The sequence below is a fragment of the Pongo pygmaeus genome, chromosome 21, assembly GCF_028885625.2.
Source record: "Pongo pygmaeus isolate AG05252 chromosome 21, NHGRI_mPonPyg2-v2.0_pri, whole genome shotgun sequence".
Classification (NCBI taxonomy): Eukaryota; Metazoa; Chordata; class Mammalia; order Primates; family Hominidae; genus Pongo; species Pongo pygmaeus.
The window spans coordinates 56,671,155-56,693,587 of record NC_072394.2 but is presented as its reverse complement, the minus strand read 5'-3'; the positions used below and the strand labels follow the sequence as shown (position 1 = coordinate 56,693,587).

Below are 22,433 nucleotides of genomic sequence, written 5' to 3'. Positions count from 1 at the left end.
GGCTACAGCACTTGTCTGGAAGGGAGCAAATACATGTGTTCTCCTAGTGTCGACTATTTCCCTCCAATTGGTCTTATTTTTTATCTGATTCCAAACTCAAGTAAAAGTCCCTGAGAGCAGGACGCTTGCCATCCTTTCTTGTTATGAGGGTCCCAGAGCTCAGCACCAGGCCTGAGATACACTAAAGACTTAGAAATGGTTGATGAATGAACACTGGCATATTAAGCCAGTGGTAGCAGAGGAACAAAATAATAAGGCCGAAGGGCAAGTTCCCAGACTCTGCTGCACTCAGCTTCGAGGAATGCAAACCTGGCTAAGTAAATAGCACTTTTAATTTGAGCAAGAAGTCTGGAGGTGGCAGTTCTAAATTTGGTACAGCAGTCTGACAGCCTCATCAAAACACCAAGTACATGAGCCAATTGTGTCACTCCTGCTCACAAGATGGCTGTCACAGAACCAAACATCACATCTCTACATCATGGGATCCAAAAGCAGGAGAGGAAAGGCCAAACTTTGCCACCATTTTTTTTTTCTCCTTGTATTATGAGAGGAAGGAGGATCTTCCCCCGAAACCCCTGCCCCATGTAGGCATCCTCTTATTGGCCAGAGCTACATCACATGGCCCATACCAGCTGCATGGGATGCTGGGAATCAAGCATCTCTCTGAGATGCAAGTGAATCATCATAATAATACATGGTTGGGGCTGGAGAAGATTGGCTATTGGGCAGGCCACAAGCAGTGTCTGCCAGAGGTGATGCCAAAGAATTATTAGAATTGAGCAAAGGAAAGTAGTTCATATCCTTACTCTGGCCTTTCAAAGGATATTAAGGAGACCTAACTCACATCCTAAACACCACTTTTCTCTCTCCTTACATTGCTATATGTCTCTCACTCAAGAGGCTCCCTATCCTCAACTCTCCACCTTGAAACTCTGCGAGACACCCCATCCTCGTGAGGTAGGGGAATAGGGTCTGGAGGCGGGGAAGCTAAGGACTTCCTAGAACTAAGTCAAGCAGAAAACCCACAACTTTCTATGCTCAACTATGGATGTAGCTGCACTTCAGCTATGGCAGGAAATATCCTTTTCATTTGCATAGGGTGTACACCAAGTAAATAACTTTGTAACTTCACTTCTTCCTCTTCATTTACATAGGGCATACACCAAGTAACCAATGGGAAACCACCAGAGGGTATTTAAACCCCAGAAAATTCTGTAACCAGCACTCTTGAGCCACTTACTCAAACCCTCTCCCACTCTGTGGAGTGTACTTTCATTTCTATAAATCTGTGCTTTCATTGCTTTGTTTGTGCATTTTGTCCAATTTTTTTGTTCAAAACACCAAGAACCTGGACAACTCTCCACTGATAACACTCACAGGCACTCTCCTTTCTTCTTTCCCTCCATTGCACTGTATCACCACTCAGTCTAAAGTAATAACAGAGAGTTCTGAACACTGGCTCTCCCAGATGGCCCAACAGCTCCTTGTGCCTCTGTCTTCCTTGGGAGTGAGCAAGAGCCCTGGGGAAATCTCATCCTTCTCAAACTCAGTGCTTTTTCTCACCAAAAAGTCTAGTGGAGAATTCCTGTTAGATAAAATTATCTTCCCTATTGCATTATTGTGGTTGATAGTCTCCAAAGATGCACACACACAACCCACCACCCAATAACCCATGCTTCCTGGTATTCACACCCCTGTGTAGTCCCCTCTGGATTGGTCCTATATAACCAACAGTATGTAGTAGAAGGGATGACACAGGACTTTCAAGAAGCCTTTTAAGAAGACTTGGAGCTTCTGCCTTGTCTCTTGCAACACTAGCTCTGAGAAAGGCTAGACACAATATCGGAACTTCTACCCTGAGATTACCATGCTGTAAGAGAGCCCAAGCTACTCACATGAAGAAGCCATGAGGCAAGAGAGAGGTGCCCAGCCAGTCCCCAAATATTCCAGCCATCCCAGTCCAGGAACCAGACCTGTGGGTAAAGAAAACATCATGGGCATTTCAGCTAATAGATGCCGTATGAAGAAGGACCATAGAAACCAGCCCATAGCCAGAACTAAAGCTCCAGACATATGTCCCTGTGTGAGCCGTCCCAGCCATCTTCATCCTTTCAAGGCACCCCAGCTGTGGCTCCAGACATCATAGACCAGAAATAAGCTGATCCTATCCTCTCTGCCTGAATTCTTTTTTTATTTTTATTTATTTATTTATTTATTTTGAGACAGAGTCTCACTCTGTCACCCAGGCTGGAGTGCAGTGGCAAGATCTTGGCTTGCTGCAACCTCCACCTCCCAGGTTCAAGTGATTCTCCTGCCTCAGCCCCTCGAATAGCTGGGATTACAGGCATGTGCCACCATGCCTGGCTAATTTTTGTATTTTTAGTAGAGACAGGTTTTCACCATGTTGGCCAGGCTGGTCTGGAACTGCTTGACTTCAGGTGATCTGCCCACCTCAACCTCCCAAAGTGCTGGAATTACAGGCATGAGCCACTGTACCTGGCGTCTGCCTGAATTTTTTTTTTTTTTTTTTTTTTGAGATGGAGTCTCGCACTGTCCGCTGGGCTGAAGTGCAGTGGCGTGATCTTGGCTCACTGCAACCTCCGCCTTCCGGCTTCAAGTGATTCTCCTGCCTCAGCCTCCCAAGTAGCTGGGATTACAGGTGCCCGCCACCACGCCCAGCTAATTTTTTGTATTTTTAGTAGAGACGGGGTTCCACTATGTTGGCCAGGCTGGTCTCAAACTCCTGACCTCGTGATCCACCCACCTCAGCCTCCCAAAGTGCTGGGATTACAGGCATGAGCCACCATGCCTGGCCCTGAATTCTTAATGCATGGAATCATGAGCTAAAAAAATGGTGGTTAAGTTGATCATTTTGGGGATGCTTGTTATACAGCCATAGATAACTGAAATAACTATTAGTATGCATTTTAATTCTTTGTATTTTATTTTTACATGCATATATACTTACATAAATACTAATTAACATATATGAATAAATGCAATCATATTTTCTGTTATTGTTGTTTTGGTGAAACGTGTCTTTTTCTTTTTCTTATTGGCTTCTTCCTCATCTCACATCTTCCCTACCCCCTCCAAGGACACCCAAGCTAACAACCTAATATTTCTTCTTTCATATTTTTCTCTTTGTTCTATACTTTGTAAAAGACAAATCTGAGACACAATAAAATTTCAAAGAGTTTATCTGAATAGAGGCAATTTGAGAAAAGAAAACCAAAAGGGAATTAGTGTTTTGATGACAAAGCATTACATGCAAGAATTTAGGGAAAATGCAGAAGCATAATATAAAATTTGTTTGATGTGTTACAATTACACAGTTGCCTTATTTGATCATCTCATTGGAAAGCACCCAGTTATATAATTTTAAGTTTGTTGACTGTTTCTGATTGGTTGAGATCAAGTTCTGTTTTTCTTTAATATAGGCATTTACAAAAAACAGTTCGAGTTGTTTTGCTTATGTTTGCAAATCGAGCAAGGTTTAGGTCACTTATGTAGTCTAATAGGCTTTGTCTGCTCAGGGATTCTTCAGGTCTGGTCTTTATTTTAATTTACTTTAAGTATTCCCATACAGACATTTCCCAGCACATTCATTAATAGTGGGTTTTTTTTATTGTAATAATCTTCCCCATCTCAACTCCAAATTCAACTGGTATAACTTTAATTCATTTTTTTAAAGCTACAGTGTACTTCAAGGCATAGACATACTATAATTCATTCAGCCGTTATGCTAATGTTGGGCATTCAGTTTTTTTCTTATTTTCCTCTGACAATTTTTACCTGGGCGTAAGTTTTTTTGTTGTTTTTTGTTTGTTTGTTTTTTGAGATGAGGTCTTGCTCTGTCACCCAGCTGGAGTGCAGTGGCATGATCATGGCTCACTGCAGCCTCGACCTCCAGGGCTCAAGGAATCCTCTTGCCTCAGCCTCCTGTGTAGCTGGGATCACAGGCACACACCACCACACCTGGCTAATTTTTTAGTTTTTTTTGTAAAGATGAGGTCTCCCTTTGTTATCCAGGCTGGTCTCAAACTCCTGGGCTCAAGTGACCCTCCCTGCTTGGCCTCCCACTTTGCTGGGATTAGAGGCGCGAGTCACAGCACTCCTCTGGCATAAGTATTTTTAAACTCCTAATGTTTATCCAACATTAAAAGTTATTTGGAATACACTTAGAAAATTTCTTTTTTTCTTTTTTCTTTTTTTTTTTTTTTTGGTAACAGAGTCTCCTTCTGCTGCCCAAGCTGGAGTGCAGTGGTATGATCTCAGCTCACTGCAACCTCCACCTCCTGGGTTCAAGCTATTGTCATGCCTCAGCCTCCCTAGTAGCTGAGATTACAGGCGCGTGCCGCCACGTCTGGCTAATTTTTGTATTTTTAGTAGAGATGGGGTTGCACTATGTTGGCCAAGCTGGTCTCAAACTCCTGACCTCAGTTGATCTGCCCACCTTGGCCTCCCAAAGTGCTGGGATTATAGGCATGAGCCACCGCACCCGGCCGGAAAATTTCTTATTCACATTTTTCAAAAATAAAACATTGGCATTTCTGTTTTAAATTTTTAAAGACTTTTTTGTACTTACCATGACTGATACTCTGGACACAACTTACGGTTCCGTGGCTCATACAGTCTGATTTTAACTGCCACGCAACTGCTGTTGAGTCATACGCAACTTTCTCTTTGCCTCTTCGGACTGAGAAGAAAACGAGGCAGCACAGTTGGGCTCAAAAGATAAAAACACTGGCAGGGTTTCAAGATCACTCATCTCTGTCTTGGAGGATAGACCAAGAGAGATAGGAGAGACCAAGAGGCAACATGAAAAAAACATGAAAAGAGAAACAGCATTGACAAATAACAGCTGCACTCAGTTCTCTTCCTCAAGGTGCATTTTAACCAGATCTTGAAATAGAATAAACACACCTACAATTCTAATCCTAGAGTGGACTTTTTTTTTAAATCTGCTTTTCACATCCTTTTACCACACCAAAAAGAACTTACCAACAATTTTCATTTAACAAAAATAAAAATAATCAGCGAGACCAAAGAAATGGTAGGTGCCCTCCAAGTTTCTGGAAGTTTATCAATAAAAGCAGCATACTGTATTAGTGGGTAGGATCCATTATATGCAAAGCATACCTCAAAGAGCAAATGTTTCTGGGAACAAGAACTGAAAAATGTAAGCAGAGCCTGCCTCTGTGTGTGGGTGCAATAGCAGTGCCCAATAGCAGTGACTCTCGGAGTTGTCCCTGGGCCAGCAGCATCACATCACCTGGGTACCCGTTAGATGTGCAGTTTCTGCAGCCAGAGTGCAGACCTCCTGAGTCAGAAACACCCCCTTCCCTGGGGGTGGGGCCCAGCTATCTGTTCCCACAACCCCTCCCGGGTATTCTTGCACTGGCTCAAGTCTGAGGACCATGTAAGAACTGGCTCAAGGCTCTGAATGAAGTGGAGTTTGCAGGGAACTGGAAAGTCTCCTTGTTTATAGGGCTCCACGCAGCTTCAAGGATGGCTGCCCTGGGAAACCCTTAGCCAATAATAAGACATTTCAATAACAGCCTGATTTTAGGACTTTCTAATGAAATTTCTCAATTCAAAAAAATATAAACACTGTGTTGGCCAAACAATCAGCAGACCTCATAGTTGGCAACCTCTGACAGTGTGAAGTTTATTTTTTTCCCTACTTCAAATCCCTCTAAAAAGATGGCTATAAAAAAATCATCATCATCATCATCATCATCAAGTTATCGTAGCTTCAAGCAATGAAACATTGAAATCCTGTAACCAATTTCAGCTGTGCTTGCAGATTTGTGGGCTCACCAGGCACCCTGCCCGTCACAATGTGCGTCCCATCTGTGTTTTCCACAGAGAGGGACAGTGGTGGGATGTTGCCAGTGGCTGGCCCCCTTTGCAGCTTTCTGTCATGTAGTCTTAAGTCAGGAAGTTGGCTATGCAGTTAATTCATGAGTCCTCTTAAAAATGCCTTCTGAGAGTTACATCAACTCCAGGTGATATAAAAAGAAAAGCTGGATTTTCTGAATTTGCCAAGCAGAGGCTCAGACTCTGCAAATGGAGATGTCCCTAAGGCCATGACGCTCTCAGCAAGCAGGGCCCACCCGACCTATCAACCCCTCCCTTCAAAGCTGATGCTCATTGGTTAGAACCTGCCTCGCTGCTGGGCCAGCCCCAGGCAAATTGGGAAATAGGTCAAATGTTCAGTCCACTTTGAATCCCACCTCTCGTTTCTAGTTCCCTACTTTCATTTTTTCTTTTCATTATTTCTTCATTTCTTAATGGCATGGATGGGGTAGGTGCATATACATAGTAAACGTTCTGAGTGATATACGTAATAAGATAAGGTGAGAAAAAATCCCCACCCAAATTTCCTTCCTTAGAGGTAAATACTCTACAGTTTCTTATATCCAGAGTTATCCAAGCATGTCTATTTATAAATTCTCTCCTAATCTTCTGACACCATTTTTTAAAAACAAATGGAAACATACTGTACGTGCTATTGGGCACAGCTTTTTTTTTTCCTTACTAAAATTCCTTGGGGAATTTTAATGCCTGTGGAATATTTCATTGTAGGGACATATGATTTTTTTTTTTTTAAACTTTTATCTAGGTTCGGAGTACATGTGCAGGTTTGTTATAAGGTAAACTCATGTCATGGGGTTTTGTTGTACAGATTATTATTTCACCCAGATACTAAGCCTAGTACCCACTAGTAATTTTTTTCAAAAGATCGACTTCCTCCTCCCATCCTCAAGTAGGCTCAGTGTCTGTCATTCCCCTCTTTGTGTCCCTGTGTCCTCAAGGACATATGATAATTTATTTAACCAGGTTTCTACTAATAAGTGTTTAGGTCATTTCCAGTTTTTTGCCGCAACTACAGTAGTCCAGCAAATAGTTCCACACGTAAGCCTTTGTACCCCTGTGCAATTATATTTCTAGGATAACATTTTAGAAGTGGAAGTTAGACTTACAGTGTTTGTGAAATTTTAAGTATTAATAGATATTACTGAGCTATTCTCCAAAGAGGTGGCCACATTACACTCCCACCGACGATCTATACGGCTGTTCTTTTTTATTTTTTTTATTTTTATTTTTTTTGTGTGAGACAGAGGCCCACTCTGTTGCCCAGGTTAGAGTGCGGTGGCACAATCTCGGCTCACTGCAACCTCTGCCTCCCAGGTTCAAATGATTCTCCTGCCACCGCCCCCCAAGTAGCTGGGATTACAGGCGCCCGCCACTACGCCCAACTATTTTTTGGTGTTTTGTTTTGTTCTGTTTTTTAGTAGAGATAGGGTTTCACCATGTTGGCCAGGCTGGTCTTGAACTCCTGACTTCATGATTTGCCCACCTCGGCCTCCCAAAGTGCTGGGATTACAGGCATTAAGCCACCGTACCCGGCCACAGCTGCTCTTTTTTTATACGCTTTCCACTGGGGTCATCAAATGTCTCCTTTTTAACCAATTTGGCAGGGGGAAAGCCAAGTGTCATAATTTTATCGTGCTTTTATTTTACTACTTATAAGGCCAAACATCTTTTCTTCTGCTTAAAAGCTGGCTGCATGTCTTTTCCCGTGAACTCATCACTCCTGTTTGTTGTCTATTTCCTACCCCCAGCCCTTGGTGCTGTGTTGCTATTTATTTATCTAATTCTTCTTTTTACACATTGAGGTACAATTCGCCTACCATAAAATTTACCTTTTAGAGTGACAATTCAGTGATTTTAAGGATACTTGCACCATGTGTGCAACTGTTCCATGTCTAATTCCAGAACATCGTCATCACTCCAAAACAAAACTCCCTACCCTTTAGCGCTTTGTTTTTTCCCTATTCTCAGCCACTGGCAACCACTAATCTGTTTTCTGCCTCTATGGATTTGCCTATTCTATACACTTTATATAAATGGAATCATACAATATTTTGCTTTTTGTGTCTGGCGTCTTTCACTTAGCATCATGCTTCCAAGCATAAAGCATGATATAACATGGATCGGTGCTTTGTTTCTTCTTACGGCTGATTAATACTCTATTGTATGCAAATGCTAGATTTCCTTTTTCCAATTGATGGATATTTGGGTCGTTTCCACTTTTCAGCTATTATGAAAATGCTGCTATGGACATTTGTGTACAAGTTTTTGTGTGGACATATGTTTTCATTTTCTTGCTTACCTAGGAATGGAATTGCTGGGTCTTAGGGTAACTCCATGTTTAACTTTTCCAGGAACTGTTAAACTGCTTTCCAAAGCAGCTGCACCATGTCACGTTCCCACCAGCAATGCATGAGCATTCCGATTTTTCCACATCTTCTCTAACACTGGTTATTGTCTCTCTGATTATGGCCATCCTCGTGGGTGTGAAGACGTATCATGCTGAGGCTTTGACTGCACTTCCCTAATGAGATGACATTAGGCATCTTTTTATGAGTTCCTTGGCCATTTGTATATCTGCTCCAAAGAAAACAATATCGTCCTCATTTGGCTACTTTGCTGCACCCTGAGCCTCTTGTCTCTGTTTCCTGGCTAATTTCTCCAGAGTATCAAAGTAATAATAGTCACCCTTTGGCAGTCTTCTATGTGTCCTGAACTCAACCTGCCCCACAAACCTATCTCCACAGCCGACCTGTGGTGTCCTAACAACTGAAGCCACTGATAGAATAATAGACCACCTCCCCTAGTAAGCCGCTTACCACTTAAAAGGTGCTTAAGACACTCATTGCGGCTGGAAATGTGAATCTGTAGAGCCTTTTTAAGAAAATAATATGGCAGTGTCTGTTTTTAAAAATTAAATGCATATTGATTTGAGGGTAACACTTCTACATCTGTGCCTCTATTCTATAGAAATATAGCACCAGTTTAGGATTTTTGAACATGAAAGTTTATTCCAGTATAGTGGAAATGGAAAAAAACAGTGTGGAAACTACCAAGATATTCATTGATTAGGCAATGGTTTAAATATCTTTTGGTATATCCATACTGAGGAATATTATGCAGCTATTTTAGAAGATAAGATAGATTTGGAGCTATTGACTGTGAAGACCAACTATAATGTACAAAAGTCTTCAGAAAATATGTCTAATGTGATCCAATTTCTATAAAAACAACAAGGACAGATACAGTCCCTGTATATGTGTATCTGGGATGCTTATACGTGTTTGTGTGAGTATAAACAAAGTTCAATATGCCACATCAGGTTGCAGATGTTACTTATCTGGCAATGAGGGTGGAGGATAGAGACAGGAAAAACAAAGGGTTCAGAGAGATTAATTATTTTGGTTGTAAACACAGGTTAAATGTACATTATTATCAGATTTATAAAAAAAAATCAAATGAAACATTTGATGTGTCTTTAAATGAAAATATATGCTCATGTTGGAGCAAAGGCTGGTTTTGCACTTGAATGGGCTTTGCATATTCCAGAGTTTTGTAGCACATGAATGATGGGAAATATATGATTAAAGAGAAGAGTGGAAATCGTGAGTGTCACTGTCAGTCTTGCCCCACAGTATGGGATCATCACTGTCGCTTTTAGAGGATGCTTTCTGAAGAGCATGGGGTAGTAGTACCTTTGCCTACATTCCTCTGGCATCCAGCATTTCCATCACTAAATGTCCAGACATGTTGTATAAAGCTGATAGTCAAGAATTCTACCACGATGTTCCAAAATCCCATCCTTTTCTTTTATTTATGCTAGAATTTCTTGGCAAAGACATTCTGGCTTTTTAATGTTAAAAGCATGAAATGTGATCATTCAGTGAAAGTTTCAAATCTAATATCTTCCTCCAAGTCATAAATATCTGCCACATGTACCCTGACTTTAAGACCTTTAAAACAACAGATGCATTTGCACAACATAGAAAGCCACAGTTGTTTGAAGTGTCATTTGACTCTTGCAGCATGACCATTGAAGGGTCATTTTTGCATAATTTTTTGAGGTCTTCATAAAGTTTTGAGTTTTCCCAAAGGCCTAACATAATCCTTTGATATTCTAATATAACGCTTTTGAAGAACTTACTGTGTTGTGTTGTCCACTTTTCCTTCTTCAGTGATCTGTTTTAACTTTGCCAGATCCTGGTCCAACCACGGTCATGTGTGTGATCTAAGCAGCTCACCAATGTTACAAGACTCTATAAACCCCTGCATCTTTGCAAGATTTGCAATTTCCCTTTGCAATTAGTGTGTATATGTCCACTTTATCCTGAATCCTGACAGATCGGGATATTGATGCATAGGACGGTGTTGCTTGCATAGGAGGAGATGATTGGGCAGTGAATAATGTTCATACATGGACACTTTGTAAATAAAATTATAATGATAGTTTCTGCTTTCCTCTTTGAACTGAAAGCTTGGAGGATTTGGATAATGTATTGTCAGAAAAAGAAATTTCATCCAGCACAACATTAGTCTCTTCTCAGAGACTCAGTTTCCCAACCTGTTCATTGGCGTGCCCTACTACAGTTACAATCATGGTCCTTTGTGGAGTGTTTGCTAGGCTGTGCCCCAAGCTCTGTGCTTGCTGCTTCACCCATGTTTCCTGGCTTAATCCTAGTGTCTAGCACTATGGGAGGCACTGGAATGCAGGTGTAAGCAGAGCAGACCAAGTCCGGGTCCACTTGGGGCTTACAGGTCGTGGAGAGGAAACAAGTGAAGAAGAAATTAATGGGATTATTTCAGAGAGTGATGAATCCTCTGTGGAGTCTAGAGAATAAACAGGGGTGAGCAGGAGGGGTTACTTCAGATGGAGGAGTCAGGGAAGGCCTGACGTGACCTAAGTCTTGAATGATAAGAAAGTAACAATAGGAAGATCTTAGCGAAAATATTTCCAGATTGAAAGAACAACTAGTGGTGAGGGCTGCAGGTGGAAACATGTTGGTACGTTGAGAGGTGTGAGGAAAAACATAGTACGAGCTGAAGTTCTGGAGGGTGTGGCCCATGGTAGAGAGTTTGGATTTTGTTTTAATTTTGAGAGGCCCTTCTTTGGATGGTTTTATGCAGATGAATGACATAACCTAATTTTTATTTAAAACCAAAAGTATATAGATATCAATGTTTCCCAGATGTGAGAAAACAGGGTTTTTCCCCCTCTTGTACATAGTTTTTTCTTGGGTATCCACTAATTCTATTAACTAAACTTTGTCTACTTTGTTCATCTTCCCTCCCTTCTGTTTCTTCTTTCTCTTCTGTTCTTGCTTTGGTTACCATATGTTGTTGGGAGTTTGAACTTTGGAATCAGGCAAACGTGGGTTCAAATATTAAATCTACCGATCATTAGCTGGACAACGTTAGAAAACTGACTTGACTTTTCAGAGCCTCAGTTTCCCAACCTGTAAAATGGGAGTGATGATAGTACCTAACTTGTAGATTTGCTGTTATACTTAAATAAAATGTTTCTTGTTATAGACATTTATCCAAATAACTAAATAATAAATAAATAAAATGTTATACATTAAATAAAATGCCTCTTGTTACACACATTTATCCTAATGCTGGGAAAGAGTCAATGAATGTTAGCTATTGTTTTTACAGCTTGATGTCGTTGGGCTTTGTGTCCCCACCCAAATCTCATCTTGAATTTAATCCCCATAATCCCCACGTGTCAAGGGAGAGACCAGGTGGAGGTGACCGGATCATGGGGACAGTTTCCTCCATGCTGCTCTCATGAAAATAAGTGAGTTCTCACAAGACCTGATGGTTCCATAAGGAGCGCTTCCCCATTCATTTGGCACTTCTTCCTGCTGCCTTGTGAAGAAAGGTCCTTGCTCCCCCTTTGACTTCCACCATGATTGTAAGTTTCCTGAGGCCTCCCCAGCCATGCTGAACTGTGAGTCAATTAAACCTCTTTCCTTTATAAATTACCCAGTCTTGCACAGCTCTTTCTAGCAGTATGGAAATAGACTAATATGCAGCTGTAGCAAGTGAAAGTTTTAGCTTTGGCACATGAAAAAAAGATAATTCTTCCTCAGAAGTTTTGAATATTGTAATACAAACATGTATGTGTGTGCACGTATGTTTAAATATATAACTAGAACTCTGATGAAGCAGCTTGTTTTGACTAGAATATTTGGTACTTTGAAAATAACAAACATTTCTGAAACTTGCCTGGCCCAGATACTTATGTTTCTTAAGATAAATTGATTTATATCACTACTGTTTGTAAAAGTCTTCCTAGAAAACTCAAGTTCGTAAATTAAACTATTGGAATAATTCCTTTCCTTATGGCTTACATTTAAAAATACAAAATGGTAATTATATTCATAATATATTAGTATAACAAAAATGACTACTGTTTACCGAACACCGATCATCCACCAGCCTGCAGTAGGCACTGTATGGGCAATATTTCATTTAATCCTCAGAATTACCCTCTGAAGGAGGCACTGTTATTTTCACGCCAATTTGTAAGAAAACTGATGCGCAGAGACAGGAAATAACTTACCCGGGTTATCCATTTAAAGAGTTAGCAGTTAAGAGTCAAAGCCAGGTTCCTGTGATCCACAATCCAAGTTCTTAACAATTACACAAAGATGGCACTGGAAATAAGGTTTTAATCACATATACAGATAAAATGACTTTCTTTAAAAAAAACATGCAGCACAAAATATTTTTCTGCACTAAGAAAATCAAAATTTTCAACACTACCTTCTAAATATTTTGGAGCTGCTATTGTCATTCTTACTTGATTTCTTTTTAATTTTCCTTAAATTCTTTGACTTTTTTAAAAATGAAAAGTAACATCTCTTTGGTATGTCATCTTTTTGCATTTTTTTAACTTTTATTTTAAGTTCAGGATACACGGGCAGGTTTGTTATATAGGTAAATTTGTGTCATGGGGGTTTGTTGTATGGATTATTTCATCACCCAGGTATCAAGCCTGGGTAATGAAATAGGTATTGTTAATACCTGGGTGATGAAATAATATCTATTCGTTATTTTTCCTGATCCTCTCCCTCCTCCCACCTGCCACCCTCCGATAGGTCCCAGTGTGTGTTGTTCCCCCTGTGTGGCCATGTGTTCTCATCATTTAGCTCCCATTTATAAGTGAGAACATGTAGTATTTGATTTTCTTTTTCTGCATTACTTTGCTAAGGATAATGGCCTCCAGCTCCATTCATGTTCCTGCAAAGGACATGATCTCATTATTTTTTATGGCTGCATAGTATTCCATGGTGTATATGTACCACATTTTCTTTATCCAGGCTATCATTGGTGGGTATTTAGGTTGATTCCATGTCTTTGCTATTGTGAATAGTGCTGCAATGAACATATGCAAGCATGTATCTTTATAAAAGAATGATTTCTATTTTTTGGGTATGTACCCAGTAATGGAATTGCTGGGTGGAATGGTATTTCTATCTTTAGGTCTTTGAGGAATGGCCACACTGTCTTCCACAATGGTTGAACTAATTTACACTCCCACCAACAGTGTATAAGCATTCCTTTCTCTCCACTACCTCACCAGCACCTTATTTTTTGACTTTTTAAGAATATCATTCTGACTGGTATTAGATGGTATCTCATTGCGGTTTTTGATTTGCATTTCTCTGATGATTAGTAATATTGAGCTTTTTTTCATATGCTTGTTGACTACCTGTATGTCTTCTTTTTTTTTTTTTTTTTTTTTTTTGAGACGGAGTCTCACTCTGTCGCCCAGGCTGGAGTGCAGTGATGTGGTCTCGGCTCAATGCAAGCTCTGCCTCCCGGGTTCATGCCATTCTCCTGCCTCAGCCTCTCCGAGTAGCTGGGATTACAGGTGCCCGCCACCACACCCGGGTAATTTTTTGTATTTTTAGTAGAGACGGGGTTTCACCGTGTTCTCGATCTCCTGACCTCGTGATCCGCCCTCCTCGGCCTCCCAAAGTGCTGGGATTACAAGCGTGAGCCACCGCGCCTGGCCGATTTTTGTATATGTTATAAGGAAGGGGTCCAGCTTTTATCTTCTGTGTACGGCTAGCCAGTTATCCCAGCACTTTTTATTGAATAGGAAATCTTTTCCCCATTGCATGTTTTTGTCAGGTTTGTCAAAGATTAGATAGTTGTAGGTGTGTGGTCTTATTTCTGGGTTCTCTGTTCTGTTCCATTGGTCTATGTGTCTGTTTTTGTACCAGTATTATGCTGTTTTGGTTACTGTAACCTTGTAGTATAGTTTGAAGTCAGGTAGCATGATGCCTTCAGCTTTATCCTTTTTGCTTAGGATTGCGTTGGCAATTCAGGCTCTTTTCTGGGTTCCATATGAATTTTAAAATAGTTTTCTCTGGTTCTGTGAAGAATCTCAACAGTAGTTTAATAGGGATAGCATTGAATCTATAAATTGCTCTGGGCAATATGGCCATTTTAATGATATTGATTCTTCCTATCAATGAACATGGAATGTTTTTCCATTTGTTTGTGTCATCTCTAATTTCTTTGAGCAGTGGTGCATTATTCTCCTTGTAGAGATCTTTCACCTCCCTAGTTAGCTGTATTCCTAGGTATTTTACTCTTGTGAGTGGGAGTGCAATTGTGAGTGGGAGTGCATTCCTGATTTGGCTCCTGGCTTGACTGTTGTTGGTGCATGGGAATACCAGTAATTTCTGCACATTGATTTTGTATCCTGAGACTTTGCTGAAGTTGTTTATCAGCTTAAGAAGCTTTGGGGCTGAGAATATGGGCTTTTCTAGATATAACATCATGTAATCTGCAAACAAGGATAGTTTGACTTCCTCTCTTCCTATTCGGATGTGCTTTATTTATTTCTCTTGCCTGATTGCCCTGGCCAAGACTTCCAATACCATGTTGAATAGGATTGGTGACAGAGATCATCCTTGTCTTATGCCAGTCTTCAAAGAAAATGCTTCCAGCTTTTGCCCATTCAGTATGATGTTAGCTGTGGGTTTGTCATACATGGCTCTTATTATTTTGAGGTATGTTCCTTCAATACTTAGTTTATTGAGAGTTTTTAACATAAATAGATGTCTAATTTTATTGAAAGCCTTTTCTGCATCTGTTGAGATAATCATGTAGTTTTTGTCTTTAGTTCTGTTTATGTGATGAATCACATTTATTGATTTGCATATGTTGAACCAGCCTTGCATCCTACTTGATCATGGTGGATAAGCTTTTTGGTGTGCTGCTGGATTCAGTTTGCCAGTATTTTGTTGAGGATTTTTGCATTGAAGTTCATCAAGGATATTGGCCTGAAGCTTTTGTTGTTGTATCTCTGCCAGGTTTTGATATCAGGATGATGCTGGCCTCATCAAATGAGTTAGGAAGGACTCCCACCTACTCAATTTTTTGGAATAATTTTAGTAGGAACTGTACCAGCTCTTCTTTGTACAACTGGTAGAATTTACCTGTGAATCCATCTGGTACTGGGATTTTTTATGGTTGGTAGTCTATGTATTACTTCCTCAATTTTAGGGCTCATTATTGGTCTGTTCAGGGATTCAATTTCTTCCTGGTACAGTCTTGGAAGGGTGTATATGTCCAGAAATTTATCCATTTCTTCTAGATTTTCTAGTTTATGTGCATAGAGATGTTCATAATATTCTCTGATGGTTGTTTGTACTTCTGTGGGGTCAGTGGTAATATCCCCCTTGTTGTTTCTGATTGTGTTTATTTGAACCTTCTCTATTTTCTTCTTTATTACTCTAGCCAATGGTCTATTTTATTAATTTTTTTAAAAAAAAAACAGCTCCTGAATTCGTTGATCTTTTGAATGGTTTTTCATGTCTCAATCTCCTTCAGTTCAGCTCTAATTTTGGTTATTTCTTGTCTTCTGCTAGCTTTCAGATTTTTCTGCTCTCAGTTCTCTAGTTCCTCTAGTTGTGAGGTTAGATTGTTAATGTGAGCTCTTTCTAACTTTTTGATGTGGGCATTTAGTGCTATAAATTTCCCTCTTAACACTGCCTTAGCTGTGTCCCAAAGATTCTGGTATGTTGTATCTTTCTTCTCATTAGTTCAAAAAACTTCTTGATTTCTGCCTTAATTTTATTATTTACCCAAAAGTCATTCAGGAGCAGGTCATTCAGTTACCATGTAATCGTGCGGTTTCAAGTGGGACAGTCCTGTAGATATCTATCAGGGCCATTTGATTTAGTGTTGAGTTAGATCTTGAATATCTTTGTTAATTTCCTGTCTCAATGATCTGTCTAATATTGTCATGGGGTATTAAAGTCTCCCACTACTATTGTGTGAGAGTCTAAGTCTGTTTGAAGGTCTCCATAAACTTGCTTTATGAATCTGGGTGTTCCTGTGTTGGGTGCACATATACTTAGGATAGTTAGATCTTCTTGTTTAATTTAACATTTTATCATTATGTAATGCCCATATTTTTCTCTTTTGACCTTTGTTGGTTTAAAGTCTGTTTTGTCGGCAACTAGGATTGCAACCCCTGTTTTATTCTGTTTTCTATTTGCTTGGTAGATTTTTCCCCATCCCTTTATTTTGAACCTATGTGTGTCATTGCATAGGAGATGGGTCTCTTGAAGACAGTATACCAATGGTTCTTGGTTCTTTATCCAGCCTGCCACTTTATGTCTTTTAATGGGATCATTTAGTCCATTTACATTTAAGGTTAGTATTGATATGTGTCGATTTGATACTGTCATCATGATGTTGGTTGGTTATTTTGCAGACTTGTTATGTAGTTGCTTTACAGTGTCACTGGTCTGTGTACTTCAGTGTGTTTTGTAGTGTCTGGTAATGGTCTTTCCATATTTAGTGCTTCCTTTAGGAACCGTTGCAAGGCAGGTCTAATGGTCACAAATTCCATCAGCATTTGCTTGTCTGAAAAGGATCTTATTTCTCTTTTGCTTATGAAGCTTAGTTTGGCCAGATATGAAATTCTGGGTTGGAATTTCTTTTGTTTAAGAATGTTGAATATTGGTCCTCAATCTCTTCTGGCTTGTAGGGTTTCCACTGAGAGGTCCACTGTAAGTCTGTGCTTCCCTTTTTAGGTGACCGGGCTTTTCTCTCTAGTTGCCTTCAGCATTTTTTCTTACATTCCAACTTTGGAGAATCTGATGATTATGTCTTGGGGAAGATCTTTTTGTGGAGTATCTTACTGGGTTTCTCTGCATTTCCTGAATTTGAATATTGGCCCCTCTAGCTAGGTTGGGGAAGTTTTCAGGGATGAACTCCTGAAATATGTTTTTCAAGTTGGTTCCATTCCCTCTATCTCTTTCAGACACCCCAATCAATCACAGATTTGGTAGGCTTGATTGCTATGTATTTACAAGTGAAACAGGGACTGACCAATTCCCTGGAATTCTCTCAAAGTCACTGAGTATGTATTCAATTTAAACTGGCATAAGTTGGGGAAGAGTGATTTATTGGCTTATGTAATGCTAAAGTTCAGCTTCAGGCACAGCTGGATCTAGATGTTTAAATGACATGATTAGGCATCTGCTCCCTGGATTTCCAGGTTCTATTTTCATTTGTGCTGATTCTCAAGCGTACCTCCTATTGGTTTGCAACTCTTTTTTAATAGGAGTATCAAAAGTTGCAGGATTTATTTTTATTAGTCTATCTTATGTCAGGTGCCCACCTAGGAGGTGAGCATCTGAGCAAAGGAAATAGAAGGCCCAGGTGATGAACTTGGGTATGTACCCACCTAAACTTGGAGAACAGAGCTTCAGTTGCATGGAATGTATCACTTAAGAACTCTAAGTTCTTACAAATTGTCAAAAACACTTTACCCATTCTCTGATATCAAGAGCTACTGTTTGGATTTGCTATAATCACTAAATGCATTGAAGTCTAGTCCAGATACCTGGATGTAAGGAATTTATTCTTTTTCAAAGCAACATATTGGCACTTTAAAATAAAAAAGGTTGTCCATGGAAAGTACTTTGTGTTTTTCAAAGACTTTTTCTCTGGCTATAACACTCTTATTTACCACTAGCTCCTTTGCTTTCCAGCCAGTGGGTAAGGAAGAGAGGAATTAAACTGAAAGAAACAAGTTGGTGCTCTTGGCATTTTGAAAAGCCCTTCCTTGTTTTGAATCTTAGCATTTCCCTTTTTGTCAACCATTCCCTGTTCTCCTGGCATGGACCATTCCCACAATTCATTTATATTCACTCTGACACTTCAACAGCCTTACTTGCTAACTTTACACCCTGATGCATCCATCTATCCCTTACTTATTCTCCCTCTTTTCTTCTTCTTCAGTATAATATTTGCTATCATTATGAATTCCTGAATCACAGAAAAAAAAGGTTAAGAAGAGCTAGATCAATGTGCTGGCAGGGTGATTTCCTTCAGGTTCAGGTTTATGAGAAACCCCTAACATTCATCCCTGGGCTTGCCCCAGACCATTTCTTCCCTGTGCCTCAATGCTTAATCCAACTCACTCTCCCCGCTTTTTTGTTTGTTGTTTAGCCTAGACACTGTGAGACACTAGAGTTGGGCAAAAACAATTGCTAATGGATGCATGTATGTGTCTGTGTGTGTGTATGTATTTCTCACTACATATTAACGAGCAATATGAATAGATCAACGAAATCTCAATTCTTCCCTTTCTTTTTCTGTCTTCCTGCAAACAGATATTAAGAAGTGTCTGACTACAGATATAGCAAGCAAAATGCAATGTTGTCAAAGGCATGGGAGAAACCTGAAAAGTTATCACAGTGTCTGTCAATTACTAAGCACCTATTATGGAAAAGGCATTGTACCAGATCCTTTGCATGACTTTTCTTCTTTAAGCATTACAACAACCCTGCAGGAGGACTACCAATATTCCCATTTTACAAATGAAGAGATTCAAAGATTTTTAGTGATTTACTCAATATCACACAGCTTATCAGTAGAGAATCTTGATCTTTAACTGGGATCCCAACATTCTTGGTGTTCTTTTTTTCCTGAATATTACGCTGATTTATAATGGGGTCCTAGAAAAAAAGGACCTTTTATAGTTAATTTAGGTCAAGGTAGAGGTCAAAGGAGAAAGGGTGGATGCTGGAAAGAGTTCCCTTCCCTGGAGGGGTTGGAGCCTGTATCCACACACATAGTCTTGACCAGATAACCCTACACCTTTAATTCCACACTGGCCTGAGGTCTAATATGCCTTCTTGTGTGGATATCTGCTCTTCCAGCCTTTCAAAGAGAAACTTTCTGAGTACTGTATTTTTAAAAATCTTCTCATATTCTTAACAGTCTATGCTAATACAAGTCCTTGGTAGGACAGAGAGAGCATGAACTTAGAAGTCAGATTTCTGCCTGAAGCCAGACTCTGCTGCTTACTAGCTTACTGAGCAGCCAGGGGAGGGTGTACTGACCTCTCTGACTGTCAGTTTTCTCACTCATGAATAATGATAATAACTAATGTTTGTGGTATTTATTAAGCACTTAATATATTCCAGGCACTGTTATACTTGCTTTAAAACTATTAACTCATGTAATCTTCCTAACAAAATTACTAGGTAGATTTATTATCTGTCTCCTTTTACCAGAAAGTTGAGGCACAGAAAGTTAGATAATTGGGATTCAAAAAGACATTTCAGCTCAGTGCCTCTCAAACGTGAGAGATTTTGTCCTCCAGGGGACATTTAGCAATGCCTAGAGATTTTTTGGTTGTCATGACTGGGAAATGTGACTGGCATCTAATGGGCAGAGGCCAGGGATGCTGCTGATCAGCCTGTGATGCACAGGACGAGCCTCCCTAACAAAGAATACTCTGGCTTCAAATGTGAGTAGTGCTGAGATTGAGAAACCTTGTTCTAGCTCCAGAACCCAAGCTCCTAACTGCTGTACTGACTCCCGGTTGACATCATGACAATATGCTGCTCACAGAGTTCTTACACAGATAAAAGAAGATTAATTAACATTGAATATCACTCATTCTGCACCTGGCAGCTAGTGACTTTCCATTAAGTAGCTTTCCCTCCTCACCAACCTTGAATTCTCCTCTCCCAAGAAAAGCAGCATCCAAGGAGATCTGGAGAGCTAACTTCTGCCTTTCAGAATGACCAGAGAACAACACAGTTCCAGTATGCAGTATGGCTTTTGTACAAAAAATGTCTGGAATCCATTATTAGTGCCTGAATTTCCCGGCTTGGCTGAATAACCGCTGTTTATGTTTGTGTTTACAGTCGACTTGGGAATAAGTGTCAAGACGGATAATGTGGCCACCTCTTCCCCCGAGACAATGGAGATAAGTGCTGTTGCGGATGCCAACGGAAAGAATCTTGGGAAAGAGGCCAAACCCGAGGCGCCAGCTGCTAAATCTCGTTTTTTCTTGATGCTCTCTCGGCCTGTACCAGGACGTACCGGAGACCAAGCCACAGATTCATCCCTTGGATCAGTGAAGCTTGATGTCAGCTCCAATAAAGCTCCAGCGAACAAAGACCCAAGTGAGAGCTGGACACTTCCGGTGGCAGCTGGACCGGGGAAGGACACAGATAAAACCCCAGGGCACGCCCTGGCTCAAGACAAGGTCCTCTCTGCCGCCGGGGATCCCACGCTTCTCCCACCTGAGACAGGGGGAGCAGGAGGAGAAGCTCCCTCCAAGCCTAAGGACTCCAGCTTTTTTGACAAATTCTTCAAGCTGGACAAGGGACAGGAAAAGGTGCCAGGTGACAGCCAACAGGAAGCCAAGAGGGCAGAGCATCAAGACAAGGTGGATGAGGTTCCTGGATCATCACGGCAGTCCGATGATGTCCCTGCAGGAAAGGTAAGTGTGCCAAGGTGTATCCACTTGGTTCTGAATGCATGCTCAGGGGCGCTAATGGGATAAGACCACTGCACATATGCAGTCACCCTGGGCCTAGGCAAGGTGACAAGCTGTTGACCCCTCTAGAACAAATATCACATTGTAGCAGAGTGTCATCCTGATGTTTCTCTGGGTAGAAACATCTGTGTGAAGAACATAACAGCTGTGGCATCTGTTTTATGTAAAAGAAAAGAGGAGGTGAGTTACATGCAGATGAATTTGTCCATCCATTTTTCAAAGGCGGAAGTAGACAGGTTGCATTTACGATCAGTGGATTCTGGAGGAAAAGGCATTAGTGGAATAAAAATGATTCCTAAAAGATGTTACCTAGTCTCTGTAGTTTGTTGACATGCAGAGTTTTGTTGGAACACATTTCGTTCCTTACTCTTAATAGCCTGAATTGATATTTAACTATCTTTTGCTCTAAGGTGTGTGTTTGAATAAAGAGATTTTACAGCTCCGGGCAGACTCTTTTATGTACTAATTCTTTTCCAACAAGTAGGAGTAATACCTTTATAAAAACTAGGGGTTTTGTTTTCATTTTTTTGTTTTTTGGGGGGGTTTTTTGTGTTGGTTTTCAAAGGAGGTATCCTGGAATCAGTTGCTTTTTTTCCTGAGCAAAGAAAGGCAAGCTCTTTTTGACACTAAAAAGAGCATTTGCTTTTAACCTTGAGAGAGCTTGTTTGTATTCAAGGCAGGAAAAGAACTCCTTAAAAGAAGAAGGAAGTAAAACATGATACATTGTAGGTTTAAGGCATACATTTCCTTGGTTAACAGACTTTTTAAATATCAATATTTTTCAAAACTTGGGAATAAAGTTAAGTGCCACTAGCAGACTTTAGGGCCAGGAAAAAATTGGATGAGCTCCAAATATATTTGTCTTAATAACAATGCAACTTTGCACTTCCAAAGTGCTAATAATTACACTTGCTGTCATTTATTGAAAATGTTCAATGTGCCAGGCTCTACTCTGAGCACTGTACATAAATTATTTTCCTTAATGAAAATGAGTATCACGTTAATCTATGGTTTTAATGCATCCAGGGTGCTATGAAGACTGGGCACCGCTGAACACTCTGGAGAGTTAAAATTGGGAAAAGATAATAGGCATCATGAGTTTTAGGCTCTTACTGTCAGCATTCTTGTGTTTTCTATACATTTTGACTCAAAGAGCTTATTTCCAACATTTCTTTCAGAGTTTAAAAATTTTCCCTTCAAACACCCACTTTCCAAAATGCACCAGTTCAAGAAGCCAGTTGAATAACTTTCCGTATAATTTAAAGTAAGTCTCCAAATGCATCCAGGCATCTGCTCTTTACTGAGTGTGACACTGTACCAGGAACAGGTGAGGCACAGGGACCACAGTGGAGGGCGAGACACAGAGTCTCGGCCCTGGTGGAGTTTGCTGTCCAGTGAGAGAAGTGAATAAATAAACCTGCAATTGCAATGCAAGATGCCAAGTGCTGTGCTGGGGGAGCAGAGTGTGAGGGAGACGTCAGACGCCAGGAGAATTGGCCTCTGTGGCCCAGGGAACATTCCAGCAAGTGCATGAACCAGGACCTGAAAGTTACGTGTCCAGAGGCGGTAAACTGGTCGTCAATATTCCTGCATATGGGAGAATCTGTTTACTACTTGTGCCTGAGTGGAGAAATCATTCTCATTATTGGTCATAGGCTTCTAAGGCCATTTTGAGGTTGTGATTTTTTTAACAGTCATGTGTTTCTTTTGCTTGGGCATC

At 40.4% G+C, this 22,433-nt stretch overlaps 1 protein-coding gene across 7 annotated transcripts in view; it reads left to right on the top strand.

Moving 5' to 3' along the window:
* Positions 1–22,433, top strand: part of BCAS1 (brain enriched myelin associated protein 1) — a 130,782-nt gene that overhangs the window by 21,266 nt on the left and 87,083 nt on the right. For 6 of the 7 annotated variants that reach the window (XM_054467789.1, XM_054467785.1, XM_054467788.1 and 3 more), the window contains exon 4: positions 20,076–20,656. In XM_054467789.1, the coding sequence (XP_054323764.1) occupies positions 20,076–20,656 (581 nt within the window). Of the gene's footprint in view, positions 1–20,075; positions 20,657–22,433 lie in introns of those variants that run through there. The other variant, XM_054467787.1, reaches the window with a different exon arrangement.